Source organism: Dermacentor albipictus, chromosome 4 (assembly GCF_038994185.2).
Source record: "Dermacentor albipictus isolate Rhodes 1998 colony chromosome 4, USDA_Dalb.pri_finalv2, whole genome shotgun sequence".
Taxonomy (NCBI): domain Eukaryota; kingdom Metazoa; phylum Arthropoda; class Arachnida; order Ixodida; family Ixodidae; genus Dermacentor; species Dermacentor albipictus.
Window position 1 is genome coordinate 44404947 of NC_091824.1, and position 23078 is coordinate 44428024.

Below are 23078 nucleotides of genomic sequence, written 5' to 3' on the forward strand. Positions count from 1 at the left end.
TCGGGGGATCAAGGGCAGTCGATCGATTCCTCGCCGGGGAGGTACGCGAACCCTTGACCTCCGGCGTCGCCCCTGCCGCCGCGAGGTCGGCCCAGAGAGAGAGGCCCCCGCAACTTCGGGCCACCGCTCGCTGGCGCTGGCCGGAGGTGTGCACGGGAACCCCAGGGGCGCCGATGGGCGAGCAGGCGGCAGCTGCCGTGTCGGATCGCGGCGGGGCCAGCTGTTCTTCGGCGGCAGAGCGGGAGGAGGGGTGCCGGTATCTACAAGGCCGCGGCAAGCGAGCTGCTCGACAACCGGTCGACAAGCGAGTCGGACCCGCACCAGCTTCGAGGAGGAGGGGGGGTCGCACCGATATGAGGTGGTAGCGCGGTTACCGAGCTTGCTTTTTTTCTTTTCTTTATATACGGCCGAACGGAATGGCATGCGCACAGAGCCTGAACATGCGCGTCCAGGGGCCGGCACATTAGCAGATCGAAGGCCGATCACGTCGGCCACAGAGCTAATTTTTTAGGGGATAATTGCGAGAATGCGAAAACAAGCGCAAGTCTTTTCCAGTGTCGACGAGCTTCTCAACGCCAACGCAGCCATCCAACCACTTCAAGGCCTTTTGAATGCTAGCCCTTCACCCTCACAAACTGCACAATAAAGCGCGCGTGCCGGAGAATTTGCCCGAGTGTGGATCCAACCCATTACGACGCGATTTTTCTTCATTTAGCTGGCTCACCTGGCAGTGCGGCCAGGAGGGACCAACGGGACTGGTATGGAAGACTGTACAAGCAGCGGGTGTTCCTCGCTCGGCCGGCCTCTAGCTCTATCACGAACGATGAAATAAAGCCGCGCGCTTCGCACCTGCGCATGGTTGTAACCCGACAGTGACATCCCTCAACGTGCACACGCACACGAAAGCTCGCGCCTTTCGCCGCCACAATCAAAGGTCCGGCAACCCCGCCGTCAGAACTGAAACGCGTCACATGAATCTGAGCGCGCAGAAGAAGCTCAGGGCTTCGGCCACGGCTCGCTCCATGCAACTTGGTGTCGCTTCAACTTCAGTGTAGACACATCCAAAGACGGCGAGCGTTAAAAAAAATAGAAAAAGAAATTTCAGTATGTGAGGAAAGCGACGAAAAAGTTCGCACTTTAAATATAAAGAAGATTCAGAGCAATGTTCCGTTGCCAAACAGAATGCGGGTATAACACTGGACGTAAAGCGAGAAATATTCGTGCGCTGGCACCCCAAGGTGTAAGAGAGTGATCTGCGCCCACAAAATGCAGTTCACAATGATGGCCCACTGAGCGTCTAGGAAACACATACTGCGCCCAAAACCCTACTAGCTTAACCTTGGAACTTTACGCACACGCACTTCGCGCGGGATGCCGAGTCGCATAAAAGTCCCGACGTCATATATGGCGTGCACATCCGTAGGTATCAGGTATAATAGCACGTTAATAACAGAGGCACGAACTCCGCAAACGACCAGGGCAGCTGTCGCATTCTGCCAAAGAACGCGCGACACTTATATCGGTGCGTCAGTCCTAAAGCCCCAGCCAGACCCAGGCGTCGGGACGCGTCGGAACGCGTCAGCACTCGCCGCACTGCACTCGGCGTCGCGTCCCGTCCGGCGCGTGAGAAGGGGGTACGTATCCACACGAAGCTCGAGTTGCCGCGCGTCGCTGGGCGTGGCTGCAATGATCACAAAGCCGGCGCGGCACGCCGGTCACAACACACGCGCAGCTTGGAGCGAAACGTGCGCGTCGAGGGAAGCGTCGTTTTGGAAGTGACGTGGGCTCGCCACGCTCTCGTGAGGTCACATCGCGCAGGCGGGCAGCTTCCGGCGCACGCGGTGCTAGGTTTCGGCGCTGCTACGCGTCAACGCGCGACGCACCCGACGCTTAAAGGCTCAACCAGACGTACGCGTTCCAATGCGTCCGCACACGCCGCGCTGACTCGACGCCGCGTCGCGCCCGACGGAGAAAGAGGGCGCGCACCCAAACGATGCATGAGTTGCCGCGCGTAGCCGCGCGTCTCGTCGCGGTGGCGCAGTGTTGCTAGCTTGCCATGTTCAAGGCAGTGTAGCCTTCGCTTAACGGCCATGTTAAGCAATGTGTTACATATTGCAAGAAAACACAATAATTTTAGCTTAAAATTTGTTTTTATATTTCAGAAACATATTTTACGACTCCTTGTGGGTCATTCAGCTCAACTGCGACCTAATATGAGTATTTTGAGCCCGGCGAAACCTGCAGCAGCATCGGCATAGCATCACCAGGTACTGAAGCAGCTTGCCCGGGCTAAAGCCCCTGCATCTTTAGCCCGGGCTGTGGTGGCTAGAGGGGGAGGTGTCGGCATCGGAGCGCCGGAGAGGCAGCATTTTTTCAGGACGATGCGGCGGCGCTGCTGTCGGCTCCGAGATGGTTCGCTGCGGTTATTTGGTTCCGCTGTGAAGTGCTTTCTCGCTCCGCGGCTTGTTGGGGCGCAAAACGCGCATCGGAAAATCATTTTAAAGGCTAGGCGGCTTTATCCCTGCAGCTGGCCTAACGTACTATGTACTAAATTATGTACAGACTTCACGACGCGCGCTTGGGGCCGGAGAGATTGCTCAAACACATCACGCTAGGCATCTCGGAGACGACGAGCGCGCCACCTGTCGCTGTCATGAAAAAATGCTGCACCGCCATACGCGGCGCAGCCCTGCCGATGCTGACACCTCCCGTTCTAGCCACCCTACCCGGGCTTGCCTGAACGTCGCGCGAAGAATCGTTCCGGAAGTGACGTTGGCCTGCCGTGGTCATGTGAGGTGCGTCATGCTACTGACGCGAGCGGCAGCTTCCGGCGCGGGCGCAAAAAACCTAGCGGTTGTAGGTCTCGACGCCGCCGCGCGCCGACACGCGAAACAGCCTCCGCGCCTGACGCCGTACGCGCCCAGGCGTGGTGCGGCGCGTGCGGGCGCATTGGAACGCGTACGTCTGGTTGAGCCTTAACGCGCCCGGACGCGATTCAGCGCGTGCTGACACGTTCCGACGCGCGTCTTTAGTGGCTGGGGCTTAAACGAAAAGGTGACGCGCTTCCGAATTTCGGAAGCGGCATATAAGGCCGAGAAGTCATGCAATTCCATGCAGCACTCACCCAATGGACGTCCAAATCTTCTGGCTCTATGACCTGTCCGCAAAACAAAGACGAGTCAGACAGCGATACCCTTTAAAGCCACTGAGGAAGCAAGGGTATCTTTCCAATGAGCCCAAGCACATGGCTTACATGACAGTGACTCTCAGTATTCAGAAACATGTTCCGTTCACTTGCATTAACCTGCAGAAAATTAGTGAAGTACGGCGGTGACTGGCAGCGTATAGTGATTTGGCCTGTGACATGCAAGACTGAGCAAGAGAAAGGGAAGCAAATGCAGCATCACAAAGAGAGGGAGAGAGATCCCCAAAGGAAAAAGCCGGCAGATCCCACACCCTGCGGGAATCGATGTTATGCAAAGTTATGCAAGTTAACCAAATGACCATTAGAGCACCAATATGCAGGCGGCTGTTTAATGAGCTACAAGACATGCATGTCATGACATTCGTGACCTATCGTTTATGTTCGTCATGCACTCTTGTCATTCTATGCCAATTGTGGTACATGCCAAGTTAACAAAACAAGCATGAGAGCACCAATACGTAGGCGGCTGTTTCATGACCTACGACACACGTCATGATATTAATGTCATAACCTATCATTTATGTTCACCATACTATGTCAATTTTGGTACACACCAAGTTAACAAAATGACTATGAGAGGACCAAGATGTAGGCAGCTAGATAGATACTGTCAAAGTAGCAAATGTTCACCAAGAAATGCTTCGCATTTAAAATCCAACCTCCAAATAAAGCAATTCTTACAGTATCAGGCTGTGCTACTTTAAGTGCACTGAACACACAGCTTGCTGTGTCACAGCTGGATGTGCTGCCAGTTAGTATGCAAGGCGAGTGACAGAACAAACGTGCTGCTCATGGACTGGTTGAAATAAGTTTCTCTATGTGCAGCATGGTTAGACCTGTAGGAGTGTTATTTTGTCAGAGGAATGGCAGTGTCATGGTTTTTCGTTTTTTGTTTGTTTGTTTGTGTGTATGTGTGCATCTGGAATTATGACCAAGCGAAGCTGTACAGCTCTGCCTTTGTGTGGGCCAAATGTGATTTGCATTCTTGCATGTGCATTCGCCACTTTTTGAGTTTATCATGAGCTTTATTCAGAGCTCTTTTTGAGATTACTTCTCGTGCGGTTTTCCGTCCATAAGTAAATTTGTAACTCCGATGCGTAATGTACTTCCTTAATTTCAATGGTCCAAATGAAAATACACTTCATTCTTGTGTGAGTGCCCCCTCCCCCTCACCCCTCCCTATGCCACTATGGGTATGATAAAAAAATGTGCTTGTCCTCCTAAACATTTGAGCGTTGAACAATGCCCACAACCTTGCAAAGTAAATTTAGTCGTATGCAAAACAACACAACAAATACAACACGCACAACACTTCAAACTGGTTAAAACTGTTAGCTGCATCCACAGCTGGGTGAGCACTACATGCACAAGGAGGAGACTTTGGCTTTGACTCCTCAATGGTCACAGAGTTGGCTTTATTACGTGCTTATTTTCTTTCGTTTTTGACAATATTAATGAGTGTTTACCCTCTCCTAAATTAACATGGTATTATATTAATTAAAAGAGCATTATTTCTCCTATTTTTCATGACATCAGTGTCTGATGGCTGTTTCTTAGTTACTTGAATTATTATTGATAATTTTTACGTGCCAGTGCCAACCTCAATACCAAAATAAGTATCAAGGAATATGCAAGAGACGGTCTTGAATTCCACAACTCATAGCATCTCTGATACACATATACAGTGTATGCAATGTTTATTAGCTACTGTAGGCATTTTAATGGATGCGAGTGATCTTGACATTGATTTTCATTCAGCACCAATAAAACTGGGCTTCGCACTACAATGTATCCCTGCAGTCATCTAGTAAAAGCCAATACATTCTTGCTGAAGTTGGAACCAGATTTCTGGTCACTGCCAGAATATGCAGCCTTCGTAATGCTATGTGCTGATACATGACAGGATAACCGTGGCAGCTATTTAAACTTGTAGTTCTTTTATTATTGCTGCTTAATGTACCATTGGCATAAGTTCAAACGCAAACAAGTCAAAAGAGATTTGAATGCATTGTAGCACTGTATATGCTTGCTTTAGTAGCATTGGCTTAGTTCATGCATTACTATACGGATCTGGGACAGCACCATACTGAGAAAACGGCTGTGTAGTGATTGCACTTCTGTGTGACTACGCGTAACAAGTGCTCTAAACAGTTCCTTCCTGTTTGTGTTTCAATTCATGCTCATGAAATACGCACTGCAAGGATGACATTACTGGTTTCATTCAATTGAGAGGCCCTGTATTCTACATCAAACATGTTACCCCTCCTTAATAAGTTTAAACAGGTTTACTGCATTGATAATTACAACGAAGTCCACCAGAATTATCCAGTGAAAAAATTTATATTTCTACCTTCTTAAAGGATACTACATGCATGTGTGTAGCACTGTGGAATCCATTTTACTCAGAAAGGCGGACTCGGAATTTATGCTTTTGTTGTGCAACTATCTATGACTCTAACAAAGTAAGAAAATCTGCAGGTTACAAGTCACTTACCAAGTAGCCTTTTACTAGAGAGTTCCAATGGTGTTATTTTATGGCCTCAAGTGTTTCTATAAATATATATTTTTCTTTTACATTCCTTCATGGACTGTTACATTTAGACAACCCTGTTTCAAATGAAGTAGTTCCCAATGTTGAAAGCCAGACAATGATACAAAGGTGCCAACAACTTGAAAACTTTCTCGCAAAACAACTTCAACTGGCTTCTATATCTGCTTTGAGTCAGTCATCCCGCGTAACCTTCACAAAATTGTACAAGAATAAGTTTAGCCACAAACTAACAAATTTTTTGCTGCCAGTAATTAAAGACAGACAATCCTGCAATGAACCCAAGCTCTTAAATTTACTTTTTCACATGCACAATACACTCTACTCAAGAGGAGGCAGCTCAAGAAATTATTGTTCCTCTACTGCGAGGCAGTTTGCCAGACTGGTTGAAGATTCGAAGATTACAAGCACAATAAATGCGTCATGCACGAACAGGTGCTGCATCTTCCTTGTCTGTGCGCTTTCTTTATATTTGTGCTGCGTGTTGCCTATGCTGAATGCACAGGTACCGTATTTACTCGAATCTAGGCCAGCCCCGATACTAAAACAACCCTTAAAAGTCCAAAGCCAGAAAAAAAAAAAAGCTTGCCTCGAAAGTAGGCCGAACAAAAAAGCGAGGACACTGTTCAGAAAATGAAATCAGCATTTACTGAATACAAATATGCCGAGCTTATTCTACGTCACTATCTCCCTTATCACTGTCATTTCCTCGTTGCGGCCGGCACATACAAAAAGCATCTCCTGTTGCTGCCTCCAACGACGTACATTTTTCTCATTGATGCAAAAGTCCCTCCCAGCTTGAACGTTTGACAATGCCTCTGTGGCTAGCAAAATTTTTCGTTTTAAAGCGGCAGCATAGTGGCATCGCGTTTGGTGTCATTACGATAACGCCATGCCGCACACCGATACTTCCCAGGTCAAAATGACGACATCGCTCGTGTACTATAGTTGGCTACTGGCATGGCTAGTAGCGGCTGCAATACTGACATCTCTAGAGGGTGCTAGCTATGCAGCATATTTATCAATTTCCGTTAAAAACTGGCACATTTTTTAAAAATCCTCTAATCTAAACCAACCCCAGAGTTTGGTACGTGATTATTTGAAAAAAAGCTATCAGCCTAGATTTGAATAAATACGGTACATTCGGTAATTACAAGCAAAACGAGAAGTGAGTTCCAATCCCACTGAAGATTACTGAACCGTACCGTATGCCATTCAAATCATTCTACATCTTTACATATGATTTCCATGTAATTTTTACAGAATCTGTATGGATTCCTTGCAAATTTTGTTTTTTCCATAATAATCTTACGGGAAACAAATGAAATTATTGCACTGCATGCAGAACGTTTCAGCTGTAATCACCTTCAGTGCACCCTTTTTGAAAAGGGTCTTGCTAGGAGCGATAACATAAAACCATCTCCCCTATGAATGCAAAGCATAAAGACATGGTGATGCATGTTCTCCGTGTATTGAATCAGAAGTTCAATGCAATTTCTGCAAGTAAAGTTTACATTGCAGTAGTGACATCATTTCCTGTACATATTACTTGAATGTACGTTTATTTTTTTCTCTCTCTCTTCCCTCCACCCTTTAACATTCAATGTGTGCATCTGACAAGATCAAAATAAAGATGATAGAGTGCATTTCAAAGCACCTGCCCAGCATCATCTTCACCTGCAGCCATAAGAAAGCTTTAGAACAGGGGACCCAAACATACTAGGGTGGCAAGGAAATTGCATCATTGACACTGCACATTAATGGGACACAAAATGTGCTTAAAGGGACCCTGAAACGATTTTGGCGATTAGAAACAAATGTATTGAGCCGTTAGAGTAGGCCCTTCTGATCATTAATTGACGCATCTAAGTGCTCCACGTAAAGTGTGTAATTTAAAAGGTTTTAAAAATGTACATTGCTGCCGATCGCAGCACATTGCTCAGCTGACTTTTAAGCCGCCCCTGCCCATTTGACGTCATTCGCCCCAATGACATTAGTAGGGCGAGCTATCGGATGGGCTGCCCAGGGCGCGTCAGCAATTATTTTTCCAACTTTATGGTGAACAAATGTTGTTCTTAATAGTTGGAATGTTAGTTCATTTGTTTCTACAAAAACAAAGGAACATAAAGTGGATGCACAAGAACAATTTCTCTAGACTTAAGCACTTCCAGCACACAGCAAGTGTCGTCTGCTTGTGTTACAACGTGCTCTGTTTTTACGAGAGCTCCGCAGTCAAGAGTCAGTCTCAGTCTTTTTGTGAGCACTACGATTCGACTTTGTTGAGTTGTGGGCTGCAAGCGTAGCGACTGGTAATATGTCGTCAAGCTGCGACATCTTGTCTTTGTGCAAGGCAGCAGACGAGCGGACTGGCTGCTATCCGATTAGCGTCAGGATTTGCATGTTTGCTGCTGTCACTTTACACGGGAGGATTACTACCACAATAGCGTTTCGTGAGTCCTGTATTCAGGTAAACGCAAGCGCAAAGGAACAGGGCTTGGCCGTTTGACCCTACCGTTTCACGGAATGAGCAGAAGCGCAAATGTGAATGGTCTCCCTGGTGGCACAGAGCTCAACCACACACAGTAGCAGTAACGAAATGTATTCTTCTTTGCTGCTGGTGTTAATTTTGCGCAGAAGTGTAATCGTTAACGTATTGCTTTTGTTTCCCTTCTTCCCTTTTCCCTCCCTGCTTCCCTTTTTCCCCTTCAAGCAAATGTGACCATTTTCAGGGAAACTGAAATGTTTGTATACAATGAGTGCCGATGAAGCCTATCATAGCCATCTCGTGTAAATCATAAATATATATTGTGAGCACAACACGTTTGACTTTCAATTTCATTATCTCTACCATATTATCATCCATTGCATATCTTCATCTGTATATATCATCACCAGCTGCAAAGCCTGAGCCTCGTGAGGGCATCACAAACTCGTCTCGGATAAAGCGGTTCCCTATAAGTGAGAATTAGTGTGAGCGCAACACAATATAACCTGTCTTACCTATATAACATATACAGGTTGTCCCACATAACTTGAGCCAATGTTTTAAATATAAAAGGAACTCTGGACATGAATTGGACCGAATGCATAATGTTGGCACTGGCCTAGAGTTACTCAGGCTATGTTTTATTTCCCCTTAACTAACGGATTAGTAATGTTTAATTAATCAACTTTTTACGTATTGGCTGCAGACCCCAAGTGTGATATGCAAAGTTGTAGAGAACCTTGAGAAACCTCTCAATGAATTGCTTCCAACACGATATATCTCACGTGGTCCTTTTTCAGCGTTCCAAAGAAAGCCCGCGAAATATGAAAAAAATACCACGTGACAGGTCGATTGCACACAGTTATTGTGCTGCTCTCAAGCGTGCGATGCATGAACAAGGTCCGCAACGCTCGGCCAGCAGCAGGCATTTGCACCGTCATGCGATAAAAGCCGCATGCCCAGCTACCTACACCAGGCACAACGCCCTGTCACAGGCCAATCTCGCTGCACCCGACCTTGTTCATCCATCGCGCCCTTGAGAGCAGCACAATAACAGTGCGCAAGTGCCCGGTCAAGTTGTATTTTTTCATATTTCGCAGGCTTTCTTTGAAACGCGGAAAAAAAGAACGCGTGAGATATATCGTGCTGGAAACAATTTATTGAGAGGTTTCTCAAGGTGCGCTATAACGTTGCGTATCACACCTGGGGTCTGCAGCCAATACTTAAAAAGTTGATTAGTTAAACATAACTAATCCGTTAGTTAAGGGGAAAATAAAAGATAGCCTGAGTAACCCTAGGCCAGTGCCAACATTATGCATTCAGTTCAACTCACGTAAAGAGTGCCTTTCAGTTTTAAAACTTTGGCTCAAGTTATGTGGGACAAACTGTATATAACCTATATATTTATATAACACAATATAACATAGCTAATCTCATGTGGGACGAACTGTATATAACCTATTTATCTGTTTAACACAATATAACCTAGCTAAGCTCTAAGAGATTAGCTGTTCGATTAAAAAAACAAATGTGCCAAAGATGGTAACGCTACCGGTCAAACTGGCATTACCCTTCCTTGCTAGGTTGACAAAGACAAATGAATCTGTTTTGGAAATTAAACAACACAGCCTGGCATAATTTCCTGCACTGCAAAGGCACAGTGGAGACAGCCTGTTGTGTCTGCTCTTTAATATTTATATGCTGTTATTTCTAATTTGGTCACCATCAAGCTCTTTTGTAGTACAACTGAGCTTGTGCTTTTTTACCTTCTTTTGCCTTTCTTATCGTCCTTGCTGGGGTTGGAGCAATTGTGTTTATCGTTGCTGCTTCTATTTGCTGCATGTATTGTGTGTTTTCACCACTTTTGCCTGCACAACTGCTTGTCGTTGTACAATGCTCTGAAGTTAACCAATACTGATTTCCTTTACATATTACTTCGACTCCCATCCATTCTTTGAGCCCTCTCGCAGTAGGAAAAATTTTAAACCATGAGCATTCTGAATATCAGCAGAACATAAACAAGCCCAGACAACTGGCACTAGCACAAAACCCAATTCTAGAGCTTGCTGCTCCTCTTCACAGTTCTGGCCAGCGTGACAACATCTGGGAGGCCAAAACCTAGGGGACCCTGCCCTAAATCCCTCTATAATCAATCAATAAGTGGAAGGACACTTACGTCTCTTTTCCTTTTGTTCGTGATACCTGCACGGGAACAGAAGAGAAACTGACTTCAGGTACGGCAGAACACATTTTTTTTTTTTTTGTAACACTGACACATGCGTACACTCTCAACATGGCCAGAAGAAAGAAAACAAAATGAAGTCAAATTGTGCTGTTTAACATCTCCAAGCGATGTATGGGCTACAAGGGACGCTCTAGTGGCAGGACTCCTGTTTGTGTTCAACCACCTGGGGTTCTTGAAGGCCAAGTGCAACAAAATTTCACAATGGCAAAATTGGTTAAGCATGAGCAACACATACCACTGAAGCAATCTTGTCAAAAGAATAAGTAACATATACCACTGAAGCAATCTCAACAAAAGCCTGCAGGGCTGCTAATCCTGTAATTTTCTTCCATTAAACAGCCTTTAAAAAGCACCTCAGCAGACCTCTGCATCTGGTGGTTAGTGGTATTGTGACTCGGGGATGAGGAGAGATGGACTCTTGAAGCAGACGAAGAGGAGATGAAAAGCGTTGTACAGCATGTACAGATATAGCAGGTAATAGCGTACAAGTAGCGGCCACAGCGCACCAGACCGACGGGGTGGCTGGCAGTTACACTCTCTTCTAACAATGGGCCGGTTCTGCCTTAAGTCCCTTTGATGACCCATTGTCGGCAGGAACGAGGCATGGCGGGCGCCGACATCACCCGCATCGCATCCCTCTTTTATCGCAGCAGCAGTCTTGGTGTGGTGCGCCACCGGATTCCTCAATTCGACCTACAGGAAGGGGTCGGCAGTTTCGTGAAACTTTGGAGGTCGGTACAGATAGCTGGGAGAGTTGGCCCGACATGACGAGGTCAAGGTTGTCAGTGGATGTTTGAAGCTCAGCACAAGAGCAACCACTTCAGAAGAATGAGAGGGAGGGAGGGGGGTAGCGCCAGTTGCCTCGATGACAGGCACACAGTGTGGCGCAACAGTGGATACGACGCAAATCCCAGCGCGACGCCTCCAAGATTTTCAGCGCACTACAGGAGTGGCCTAATCTTGGAGGCTGCGTCGAAAACTTGAGTTGGATCTCGACTTTCTGGGTCGTTCGCCATTCCCACAAACAGCAATGGTGATGTTTTTTCATTCTTTGTTGTCATTCCCTTTCCCCCCCACCCTCCATTTCACTGTTGGAAGTGTCTGGTTTTGCAAGCTTCTAGTGACCTGTCAACAGATATTTCTGTTTCAAAGTTAGAATTCTGAATTCATACTTATGTGAGACAAATCAGGTCGTAATTATTAATTATTACAGATCTGACCCTATTTACACCACTCAATGAGAGATGTTTCTGTGACCAGACCAGTGGCTACCTTAGCATATGCTCGTGACCAAAACGCATCAGCTTATGTAGAAGAAACACAAAGGTGCACGAACAATACCTAATTTGGCATAACCTTATTGTTCACAAGTTGCAGTTGTAATGTTTTTTTTTTCAAGCCATGCCATGTGTGTGAAAGAAAGAAAAAGAAAGAAATAACAAAAACTTGGTTAATAAATTCCTCTCAACATGCCTATGCTTGCCATAGTTTGTATGCTGAAAAGCAAGTACAGTCAAACAACAAAGCGCATGACACATCCAAAATACTTCCTTATAAAGGTCACTTCGTTGCAAAGATTGTGCATGGCACCACTTCAAGTCAAGCCCTTTAAGCAAAAGATAATGTTTACTTAAGGTGAATTCCAAGAGATACGTATAGTGTTTTCCAGTGATCGATCCGGAGCGGGTTCATGCTTTCCAACTCTGAACCAACTCGCTCAGTGTCAAATCTTTCACATTTGCTTTGTTGCCAAGGCTCGGATTTAGGCGGAAGTAGGATAAGAAGCATGCGTCACATCTGTGTTCATGTAAAATCTACACACAACATGTGCCTGCTGTGGGAAGGAGACTCTGGTTGCCATGAAAACACACAAGGAGTGTAAGTTCAGCACTATTCTTGAAATTAGTTTGAGTAACGTTTATGCAATAACTATAGTGTGATCCCCCAAGGAGCATTCCACCGGCGGATTCGGATTGATAAAATCAAGCGCTCGCTCCAAGTTTATACCCAGTGCAACTTAGCGGTGGTTATGGAAGGCAGTGGCACTAGCGCACTGCACGGGCCTGATTCTTCTGTCCCGGCCTGGCCCGGGCCCGCTTCATGAAGCCGAAGCCCAGCTCGGGCCTGTGATACCAAGCACAGGCCTAGCCCAGGCCAGGGCATACATGACCGAGCCCAGCTCAGGCCCATGATTCCCGTGGTTCCAAGCCCAGGCCCATGTTACTAAGCCCATGCTTGGGTGTTCATTATTAGGCTTAGTCAGTGTCCGCATGTGCATGACCAGGCCCAGCCTGTAAGTAAAAAAATATATTCCTTCACTTGCAAATTGTACCCTGTGTATCAGGCACACCCCTTCTGGGGGTATATCAGCTGCAGTGTATACGCAAAGACAGAAATCTTTGTTTCTCCCATGGGAACATCAGTGATCTGGCCCATTGCCTGTGCCATTATTTTTCCGCTGGTGCGTATGCATTAATCTTGATCATACGATATGGTCCTATGAGATCATTTAGCATGAGTCTATATATGTATATATATACAAACAGGCGAATTCATGAGTATACAGCATAATATAAATGCTCAATTTGAAAGCAACACCCCTTGCATTAGCCCTAAAATAACAGAATGGTTTGAAGAGCATTTTTTTTTCTCTAACTTATTTTTCTTTATGTGGAAACAATGTTCATTCTTGTGGAAAAGAAAAAAATTGGAACTTTATCTGCTTTTCTATTTTCTTTCCTAAGGTATACCAAGATCCAGCTCTTTTCACATGTCACTTCAGCTTGGCACAGAATGCCTTGGGCCATACAATGCCTAATGTTTGCATCTGCTCGAAGGCTCTACTTAGGCCCTTTAATGAGCGGCCCAAGTCCAGCCCGGGCCTGGCACTCCAAGCCCGAGCCCAGCGCCAGCCCGCGGCCTGATACCCAAGGTCGGCCTTAGGCCCATCGAAAAATGCTTCGGACAGTGCGGCGCAGCCGTGGCACTGAGCCTGGACTTTCAGGAAGGCCCGTGGAGTAGCACCTAAGCGCATGTAAGCACCTAAGCAGATGACACTAGCACCTAACAGCGCATGTGACAGCAATTCTAGACCATGACGCCTGAATTTTCAGTGTCTAAAAGTCTGGTTTCTGTGCCATTTCAGTGATAATGGTTGTGTTTGCTTCGGTATTGGTAAGAGAAATGTATATCTTTGCCACCTTTTTGAGAAGCATCTCCTCGCACTTCAGATAAAATTATGAATGGAGGTAGCTTTTCACCTACCTCATCTGAAACCAGATTTTTTTTTTTTATGCGGCCTCTAAAATTTTGCTGTAGTTGGCCTTTAACAACCAATTTTCTAGCACAATACAGGTCATGTGATCAATGACTCAATGACTAGGTCGATCAAAACTTAAGAGAAAAGATCATGCAGAAAACCTACACAAGCTTAGATTGCGTTTTTCTGATTTACATACAATGCCCCCTTCAGCTAAATTCCATACGCAACGCAACACAGTGCCAGCCGTAAGGGCAGGCAAATTAAAAAGCGGACCATTCCCACCTTTGATTCAGCCTAAAGGAGCTTACTACAGTGAAACCTCGTTAAACCGTAGTCGGCCGGAGCTCGGAAAAAGTACGTACTAAACGGTAGTACTGTTTAAGCGAAATAGCATGAGATCGCCCACTTACCTGTCGAAAACTGAACTCAGAGAGAGTACGATGAAAGGTGAAAAAACATGCAGTATTTATTCACTTCGCGGGACGTAAGTGTTATTTTCGTTTGATGTCGCGGCGGCCTAGCACGACGACAGCGGCCTCAAACTTACTGAAGCTCCGTGCCCGCTTCTCAGCCAGCCCCCCTCCTCTCGGCAAACACTCGCACGGCAGATTCCTCGTTGGCGTTACGTATTCTCCGTGCACGCGCGCAGTAGTGCTGCATAAGTCCCGGGGCGCGTTTTTCATTGCCGGGTGCCGGAGTTCGGAAAACTTTTCGTTTGGAATAGTTACGTTATCGCGCCCCTGTTCTCCTTGCGACGATCGCATTCACGAGGCTGACGTAACGCGCCGCTTCTGCCACTGTCGGGCCTGAATAGCCCGTGCTGTCGCTTTCCGTGTCGTCCTCATCACTGTCGCTAGTTGACACTTCGGCAACAACAGCGGCAACGATGGTGAAAAGTCGAACCTCGTAACCGACATCTCTTCGCGGTCGCAGCAGCGCTGCCGAGCAACTTCGCATTCCAAATGCCACACACTGTAGTCAACAGCAGATCCACGTCGTGGGCCAGCGCCGACTTCATGTCACGTTCGGTAGCACGGACGATGTCTAATTTTTCTTCTATGCTGAGCATCCGGCGTCTTTTTTATCCTAGCTTTGGCATGACGCGAGTCCTCGCTTGCACAACGCCGCAACGCTCTCTGGCACGGCGTCCATGCGGCGTCTAAATGATGTTGATGTTGATGCGGCTTCACGTGCAAACGCACAGGGCGCTTGGAGGCCGTTGTACCGATCTCCGAGGCTTGTTGTTCTCCCGGGCCGCCCGATGGAGACGACGCACCGCCGTGTTTGCGCGACGAAAAGTGGAAACGCTACGTTTTAACCGATGCGTACGCAATAAGCTGGTACGGTTTATGCGGATACAAAATACATTATGTTCAATGGCCGCTGAGTCGGGGAATTGACTTTACTACTTTTAAAACGAAACTACTGTTTAAGCGGGTACGGTTTAACGAGGTTTTACTGTAACCCCAAAAAGCTCGAACACAATTCACATCTAGGAAAATATGAAGAACTCATTTCCCTTTACTTTTGGCCATGACAAGTACATTAAGGTGCAATGAACTTTTCTAGCAAAAATAAATAACATAATAATTATTTAATCAACTACTGAGTAACTGGTTTGCTGAACTACCCACAAATGAAATCTCGCTCCAGGGTATTGACAACATTTCTATGGACCTTGTGTAAAGTTTATCACACTTAAAATCAAATTTTTAGGAATCAAACTCAATGTATCAACAATGATATGGCGGGTCTTGTGAGGTTAATAAGAGAGGTACCACACAAATAGGTGTTCGTTTTAACTTCTACGGATAAAGCTAACTTGCATTATCCGAGTCGCTGCACTATGTATAAAGGGTGTTACAATTAACATGCACAGACCCTACTTCCAATTGCCGCTTTGCGGCCCTGGGGGTGCACAACTCCTTCGCGCAGAGCTGCGGGAAGCCCATCGCGTCAACTCATTCGTCTGTCGCAGACGCTTTGCGGGCGCCACCTGCTACACAGACTTGGCCTCAGCTCAATCTCTAACCCAGTCCCTCCCTCCCCGATACCGGAACTCTGGCATCAGAAGCCATGGGCGAAGTCGCTCCCTCGCAACATGAATCCCGAACAACACCCCGGTCGCAGGCAAGCGCGTGCCACTGCCCTTCAGGCACGCCACTCCAAACACCCCGGCATATTCTACGTAGACGTCTCCCCCACAGGTCACTTCACGGCCGCTGTGATCACCGAGGGTCACCATGTCGATGGCCTCTCGTTCAGAGCCGACACTGTAACTCATGCAGAGGAGGTTGCCATCGCTCTGGCCGCCTCCCACCCCACCACTAGCACTATCTTGACAGATTCGCGCTCAATCTGTGCTCAATACATCCAGGGTTCCATCGGCCCGCTGGCGGCTAGTCTCCTTGGGGCCGCCTCCTGGCGCTTCAACCCTCACTCCATCAGAATAGTCTGGACTCCAGGCCACACAGGTCTTCCCGGCAACGATGTGGCGAATGCCACTGCCCACGCTTCCTTCCTCCGGGCCGCTGCCCCTTCATGTCCCGAGTCAGATCCTGGCAACTCGAGCCTCACACGCTACAGCGATATTCTGGATTATTATCGCACTTCGCGCCGACTCTACCCTAACCCTGCAAGCGGTTTGGCAAAAGTGGGAGAACTACTACTACGCCGCCTTCAGACCAATACTTTCCTTAGTCCGGCGGTCGCCCGGCACTCCATGCCGGAAATCTCAGGCACGTGCCCGACTTGTCAGGCCCTCGCCGATACCTTTCACATTGTGGCTCCGTGCACCGCCACTCCACTTTCCTTCTCATCCCCTTTTGCCATCCCTACTAGAGAGGCTTGGGAGGAGTACCTGCTCTACCTTGGAAGCTCAACGTTCCTTGGTGGCACGCGCCCGGGCAGCGGCCATCTCCAATGGCGTCCCAGACTAGGGGCTGCCACTCAGGCGCACAGCAAGCAACTCTCTTATTAACTTCTTGGATAACATGTTCCTACCACCACCACCAGAAAACACATTCTACAGAGATAACATCAACTGTAAGTCATTAGCAGAAGCAGCCAGCAACCTTGCCCTTCCATTAACTTCATGTTAATTAGTGTTCAACATACTGGGCTTGATAATAGCACATCTGAAGACGTTAATTTTGATTGCTTACAGTAGGCACTATTTCTTGTGTAGCTCCTTCTTCCACATGCAGAAAAAAAAGACACCATTTTTTAACACCTTAAAGACTGGTACAAATGCTTGTTAAATTTTGGACTGCACAAGAACACTACTTTCTGATAGTCTATACGTAGTGTAGACATAGACTCAGTGCAAAATTTTACATTAGAAATGCAAGTAAATGTTTCACAAGGTGTTCCAAGTAAATCAACATTTTCATACTGAGCTCAAGAAAATACTGCAGTTACCATTTGCCTGAAACAACACAGAACCTGTAATGTTCAGAACCAGTGCAGCACTCGGGTGCAACCTCTAAGATGGGCACACACAGTAAGCCCAAGATTTCGGAGGTCACGTTTTAGTATCTGCACCACATCCACCAGCAATCATGTGTTCACATCATCTGCTAGGTGCTATATAAAGGCTGTTAAAACAAAATTAAACAACTACCAGTTCTGCCAAGATTGCTTCATCATGCAACCAACCAAACTAAAGTTTCATTGCAGGTGGCCCGTGACGCGCCTTTGACGCGCCTGTTTGCAGAGGCTACCTCTGCTCGTGAGCGAGTGCACTCGTGGGAACTGGCAAAAATGTCCAACACACGTATTTGCATCTGCCAGCATTTGACACCATGTCTGCACAGCTGCGGTACAATCTGGTAAACTGCACAGTCATTTTCCCTAACGGTCCCAACCACGTCTTGCTGTCCTGCACCTTGTCCACACACACACAAACACACACACAATCATGACAGGTTACCAGCAAGGCAGCAAGCATCGATACCATTTGGCCGAGTAGACAGCACCAGAAACTTTTTCGTCAAAATGGCCATAACAAGATGATAAGCACAACGCACATGGGCAATCAAAATCCTGAAGCCTCATTATGACTTGGGTCTAACATCCCAGAACAACACAGTAAGAGACAGTGCTGTGGGAGGTCCCAGGGTTAATCTTGACCACTTGGCATCCTTCGCTGTGCACCCAAAAGCGTGGTACACGAGCTGCTTCTGTCCTTGATGTTACGGTGCCACCCACCATGGTCGAGAATCAAACCCGCATTCTGATGCACGGCAGCAGGCCACGGCATCAGAGCCACCGCAGTAGGCAATCTCCAAGCAGGCTTGCGAAGTCCTTTAGTCATTAATACTCTATTCATTTGAGCTGGTTGGTATATCTTGCTAAACCACAGGCCTGTGCTCTGTATCCTGTCTTGCATACAGCTGCCCCATTTCGCTACTATCACTATGATGATGACATGGCGATGACACTGGAAAGGCCATTATGGCCCAACTTGTGTCCCGTGTTGGCCAGGCTTCAGGAGAAGTGAAGCACCGCACACAAAAATGAATCCCAGAGCAGCGCACCTTCTTCCATCACTTATTCCACAACGAAGGCAAAAACAACGTGTGTCATGCACTCCCGCGAGCAGCACATCATTTTTCTATCACTATGGGTGTAGCAAACTGCTTCCTTGCTCACGTTCTACACACAAAGAAGTTCCCTTTCGTAGTCTGTGTACATGGTGTCCTAATAAAAATGACTGAAAAAACAGATGTTTACTGCTGGCACCATCTCCATTACTCTCGCAGTCCGGTTTTGGTGATGGCAGTAGCTCCAAGTGTTTGCATTTGAGAGTCCAGGTGCATCCGTAAACAGTGGCGTTTTCTCTTGCAGGTGGAACCAGTTTTGCGCATTGCAGTGTTGGATGTTCCGCGGCTTCTTGCACTCCACAGGCTCCGCACGACACTCTTTTGAACACCTGGGCCAGGGTTCCGAGCCACTCCCCCACGCGCGCCTCAAAGAGGAGGCCTGTGCAGCCACCATTCTCATATATCGCTGGCTGCGCCTATTGGACTGCTCTCAACTGCAACAAATACATAATGGCCGCCATACCTCTGCTGGTGTCCGGTGGTAGTAACCGTTGCTGAGCTGCATTGCCGTATTGGAAGTAGGCTGGGTCGTTCGATGCTATTGGCTCTGCGCCGGGAAAGTTGCCCAGGCCGTCCTGCATCACGAAAAAAAGAGGGGAAGGATTTACTCAGTAAAGTGAAACTTTACTTTCAACACAGAATGGTTATGGTTAAGAGATCCACTGAAACGGAAGCATAATTTGAAATGAGAACCTGCAAGTACGGTTGAAGCATTTTATAAAGAACCCAAATATAACAAATTAAAGAATATAACAAAGCAAACATAATGTGTCTCTTGCCGATACTAGCATGTGACAGATAATGAACGTATTTTCCTCTCAGATGCGACTTCGTTATAATGTGGTCCAACTCTCAGATGCGACTTCGTTATAATGTGGTCCAACTGTGCTTTCACAAGCACACTAGAGGGAAGCAGTTTAGACTGATGAAGTATTTGAAAACATTATATTTTGCTTAATTTCATGACAATAGGTTAATTATTAGAAGAGGAAATGAACGTACAACTTCAATGTTTTTTTGTTTGTTTTTTTTTCGCACCAGAACCCCAGCGTCAGTATGCCAGTGTAACATCACAGACTTCACAGTATTTCTTTGCATTTGAGCCTTGATGGCCAAGTTCGACCCTTATCTCCTTTAGAATACAAGGTACCGTAGCTCATTTTTACAGATGAACAAACTAGGTCCTAGCAGATGTCAAAATCTATGATGCTAAGGTGAACTGGTGCGGGAACTTCAAGGAGGTGCCGCCATCTGTATTTCCTTTCTGCGCCTTTTTTTGTTTACCACGCCTCTTCTCATGGTAATAGCGGGGTTTTTAATTTTGCAGAAGGGTAATGTACTAATACAGGTAAAATCATCTTTTTCTATTTAGCGTCTCTTTAATGTAATCATAAGCACCGAGAACTAACGAGTGACATGCTGAAAGCACAAGACCGCATGGTGGCCTCTGCATAACTGCAGGCACTGAGAAGGTTGCCATCTGAGCATTTCAGCCCTTTGCCAATAGCAAGTCGTTGTTGTTCAAACATACTTATCTACAGTTACCTGTTCCCCGCTTGACTATTGTCATCAGGAAAGAGAGGCCTCAGGGCCGAACTCTAAGGTGCCAGACAAGCCTGACCTGTCGGCTGATAGAAAGCTTTTAAGCATAAATGGACAATTAGCAAAATTCTGCATGTTGGCTGGCTTGCAAGAAGGCTTAGTGCTAACGAAAAGCTCTCATCAGCTGCAACTGAGTACTGCTGGTCAGTAGCATATTCAGCAACATTCTTCTTTATTTATTACTGTTTTGTCTTCAGACCACTAAATCGAAAACTGGGTTCCATCTCTGCCCAGTAATAGTCCTTCACGACAAGATTCACATGCACAGACAACCTTTCACCACTCTAACTAAGCTGCGAGTGGCCCTCAGAACTGACAAGGGCCTCAAGTTGCTCAGAAACCTGGAGGTCAGATAGCATAAACCTTATTTTTGAAAAAAAATGGCAAAGTTGGTCCGTAGTATAGCTTTTCAGTGAAAGGAAGTTTTATAGGGCTGCCAACTTCAAAAGTTTCGCAAGTTTCCCAGTGAGCAAAGTGAAAATGAACTGAACTGCAGTAGCTACTACTTACTCGCAGCTACGCATACAATGCAAGGCAGATCCATATAATGTGCTTTCAAAGTTCCATCTAATACCTTTTTCCACACTCACATGTGTGCTTCTTAGCAATGCATATTTGCTCAACTAGTAGCAGCACCAGTTATGGTTCAAATGAAGAGAAAGTCACTTTCTGCACATGCCGGGTCTTGCCTGTTGCGCTTCATAACCAGAGACGCCTAAATTTTCGCTGTCGTAAAACAAGCAAACTGTGCTCGCACTGAGGGCAAGAATGACTACAATGTCGTTAGCATGGCAAACTGCCTCATGGGAAGGCTACCTTCATAATTATGAAAAGTTACAATAATAAATTCAACTCCCACACCATTAACATAGATGTGAAATGACTTACTGCCATCACATCTGACTTCACTGCGCATCGCTTACATGAGAGACAAATGCCGCAGTTCTCCTTCCCTTCATAATAGTCTTGTATATATGTGCAGGTGTGTGTGTGAAGACTGAAGCAAGCATTGAATAAAGTCTTGAATACTACAACTAATAGCACTACAACACAGTAGCACATGCCAAAGTAATCAATGGCTGACACTAAAAGCAAGAGCATAATAATTGTCTACACATGTGCGCACACAGTGCTAGGGGCATAAGACGTGTAGCAATAAATGCAGCCTGTTACTGGCCTGCATTCAAGTGTCGCTTACTTCATGTTCTGCCCTCATCAATCACCAAGCCGCTCTTTTATCCTTGCCAGTGGTTGAACAGGCCTTGGCATTTTAATGGCATTGCCCCTTTTTAAACCAAACGAACAACCCAGCAACAAAAGCAAAAAAGGTTTCTTTGCACAAGACACTACATTAAAAAGGAAAAAAAAAGAACTTCAGACTCAATATCACCGCGTCATCTGAAGAGCAGACAAATAATTCAGGTGTCGCATGTTTCGCCAACTTATCACTCAAAACTTCTGCAATGTTTTGTTTCACCAAATAGAGATGCGTACTTGCCGTCATTTCCTGAAGATTTTATACGGCAGAAACATTCATTAAACAAAATTTGCCTGCTGTCTGTCACAACAAGCATCTATACCATAAAGGGTAGGAAGTAAGCTGCATTCCAAACAGGCGTGCAAAATACACCATGCTCCAATGTGCCCGTGATGGTTATCTCTCTATGATAAAAGCCTTAATTCACTAGCTGTAGTTCCTAGCGTGCTATGGGCTGATGTTGTCTTGTGGGAAGTACCACAGCAATGTAAAGCAACACAGCTGCTAGGAACAACTCACTTTACGAACTCCTAAAGGAAGGTACGGCACTGAACTTACTTTCTTTCCAATTTAAAACTCAAAATTCATCCACGAGTGAATTAACAGTGTGGCAATTCACACACTGAGCTTACTCCTGAAGCTTCCCCTTTTCCTCCTGAACAGGAGCTTCAACAACTCAATAACAACATGCAATCGCCCAGTGTTTACATAGGAGTGCAGTTAGAACTGGATTCAACTGACGTTGTACAAGATTGTCAGTGTCTTTTTAAGAAAGTAACGCCCAAAATTTTGGACGCCATGGCATAGGTAAAGTTAAGTGTCAGCTTCGCGTACGGCGGGATGGTAAATTCATCTGTACACTTTTATAATGCGCAGGGCGCCGGAACCTCGCACCGAAGTTACAGAACGTAAAGCGAAAGTGAATACTTACAGGTTGTAGTGCATCTTCCCCTTGACTGGAGTAAGGCATTCCATAAGGCATTTCTCGACTTTTTTCTGAAACGGCAGCAAGTTTCCACCATGTATTCGAAGCGGCTCTCCAAATCCTCGATGCTAAGGCACACTGAAGACAATTACTCGCGGAAAATACGCAAAAGAAAACACGTCGAGCGTCTTTTCGAACCGACAAAGGTAGCGTGCGCTGACAAGGAGTGTAAAAACGCGCGCGAGCGATAGCTGCACGCCAGGCAAGCACGCGGTGCGTCGCTAAAGCGACCGCAGACGTAGCAGTTTATTGAGAAGAGGACATCATGCTCTATTCCTAGGAAATTTTACCAACTGCGAAATAGCTTGGCAGACACTACGAAACCGCAAAAGTATATCCGCGGTAAACGTTGGACGGCGAGAACCGAAAAAAAAGAAGTATACCGACTGTCAAGTGTAAACACGAAAACATTACTACAAACACACCCGCCTACGTGTTAAGCATGCCACAAACTACTATGCTAAAGCCGACATGACGCAGGCTAAAGCGTTTTCCTTTCTCTTTTGGTTGAGTCGGTATTATAAAGCACAAGCCGATGAGAAAGATCGGCGCGAAGAAAAAAAAAAGTTTCGCTATCCGCTGTCTCCTCCAAGCGGCGTTGAAGATCGGACACACGAAGCTCCGACCTGAGCGCGTCTCTTCGAAGACAACGTCACCGGATGACCCGCTCTCGAGCTCATGTTTGCATTCAGAGACAATACACTGGCTAACGCAACGGTCCACGACGCTTTCCATCGCCAATTAACGGTTTTTCCTCGACTAATACGTTCGTTAAGCCTCACTGGTGATGCTTTTGTCCGCAGAGAGCGTCTTCCGTGCATGCACCATCCGTGCGGCTCTGCGCGGGGATTGCGTGAAACCGTTAGCAGCGCGATAGGAACAAA

At 46.5% G+C, this 23078-nt stretch overlaps 1 protein-coding gene across 11 annotated transcripts in view; it reads right to left on the bottom strand.

Moving 5' to 3' along the window:
* LOC135907152 (transcription factor 12-like) overlaps positions 1-23078 on the bottom strand; it is a 182108-nt gene that overhangs the window by 158858 nt on the left and 172 nt on the right. For 8 of the 11 annotated variants that reach the window (XM_065438811.1, XM_065438806.1, XM_065438812.1 and 5 more), the window contains exons 1-5: positions 22821-22944; positions 22141-22205; positions 18813-18924; positions 10415-10440; positions 3125-3157 (exon numbers count right to left, since the gene is read on the bottom strand). In XM_065438811.1, coding sequence (XP_065294883.1) covers positions 3125-3157; positions 10415-10440; positions 18813-18924; positions 22141-22205; positions 22821-22929 — 345 coding nt within the window. In that variant the 5' untranslated portion in view covers positions 22930-22944. Of the gene's footprint in view, positions 1-3124; positions 3158-10414; positions 10441-18812; positions 18925-22140; positions 22206-22820; positions 22945-22976; positions 23038-23078 lie in introns of those variants that run through there. The other 3 variants (XM_070536907.1, XM_065438814.1, XM_065438815.1) reach the window with 2 other exon arrangements.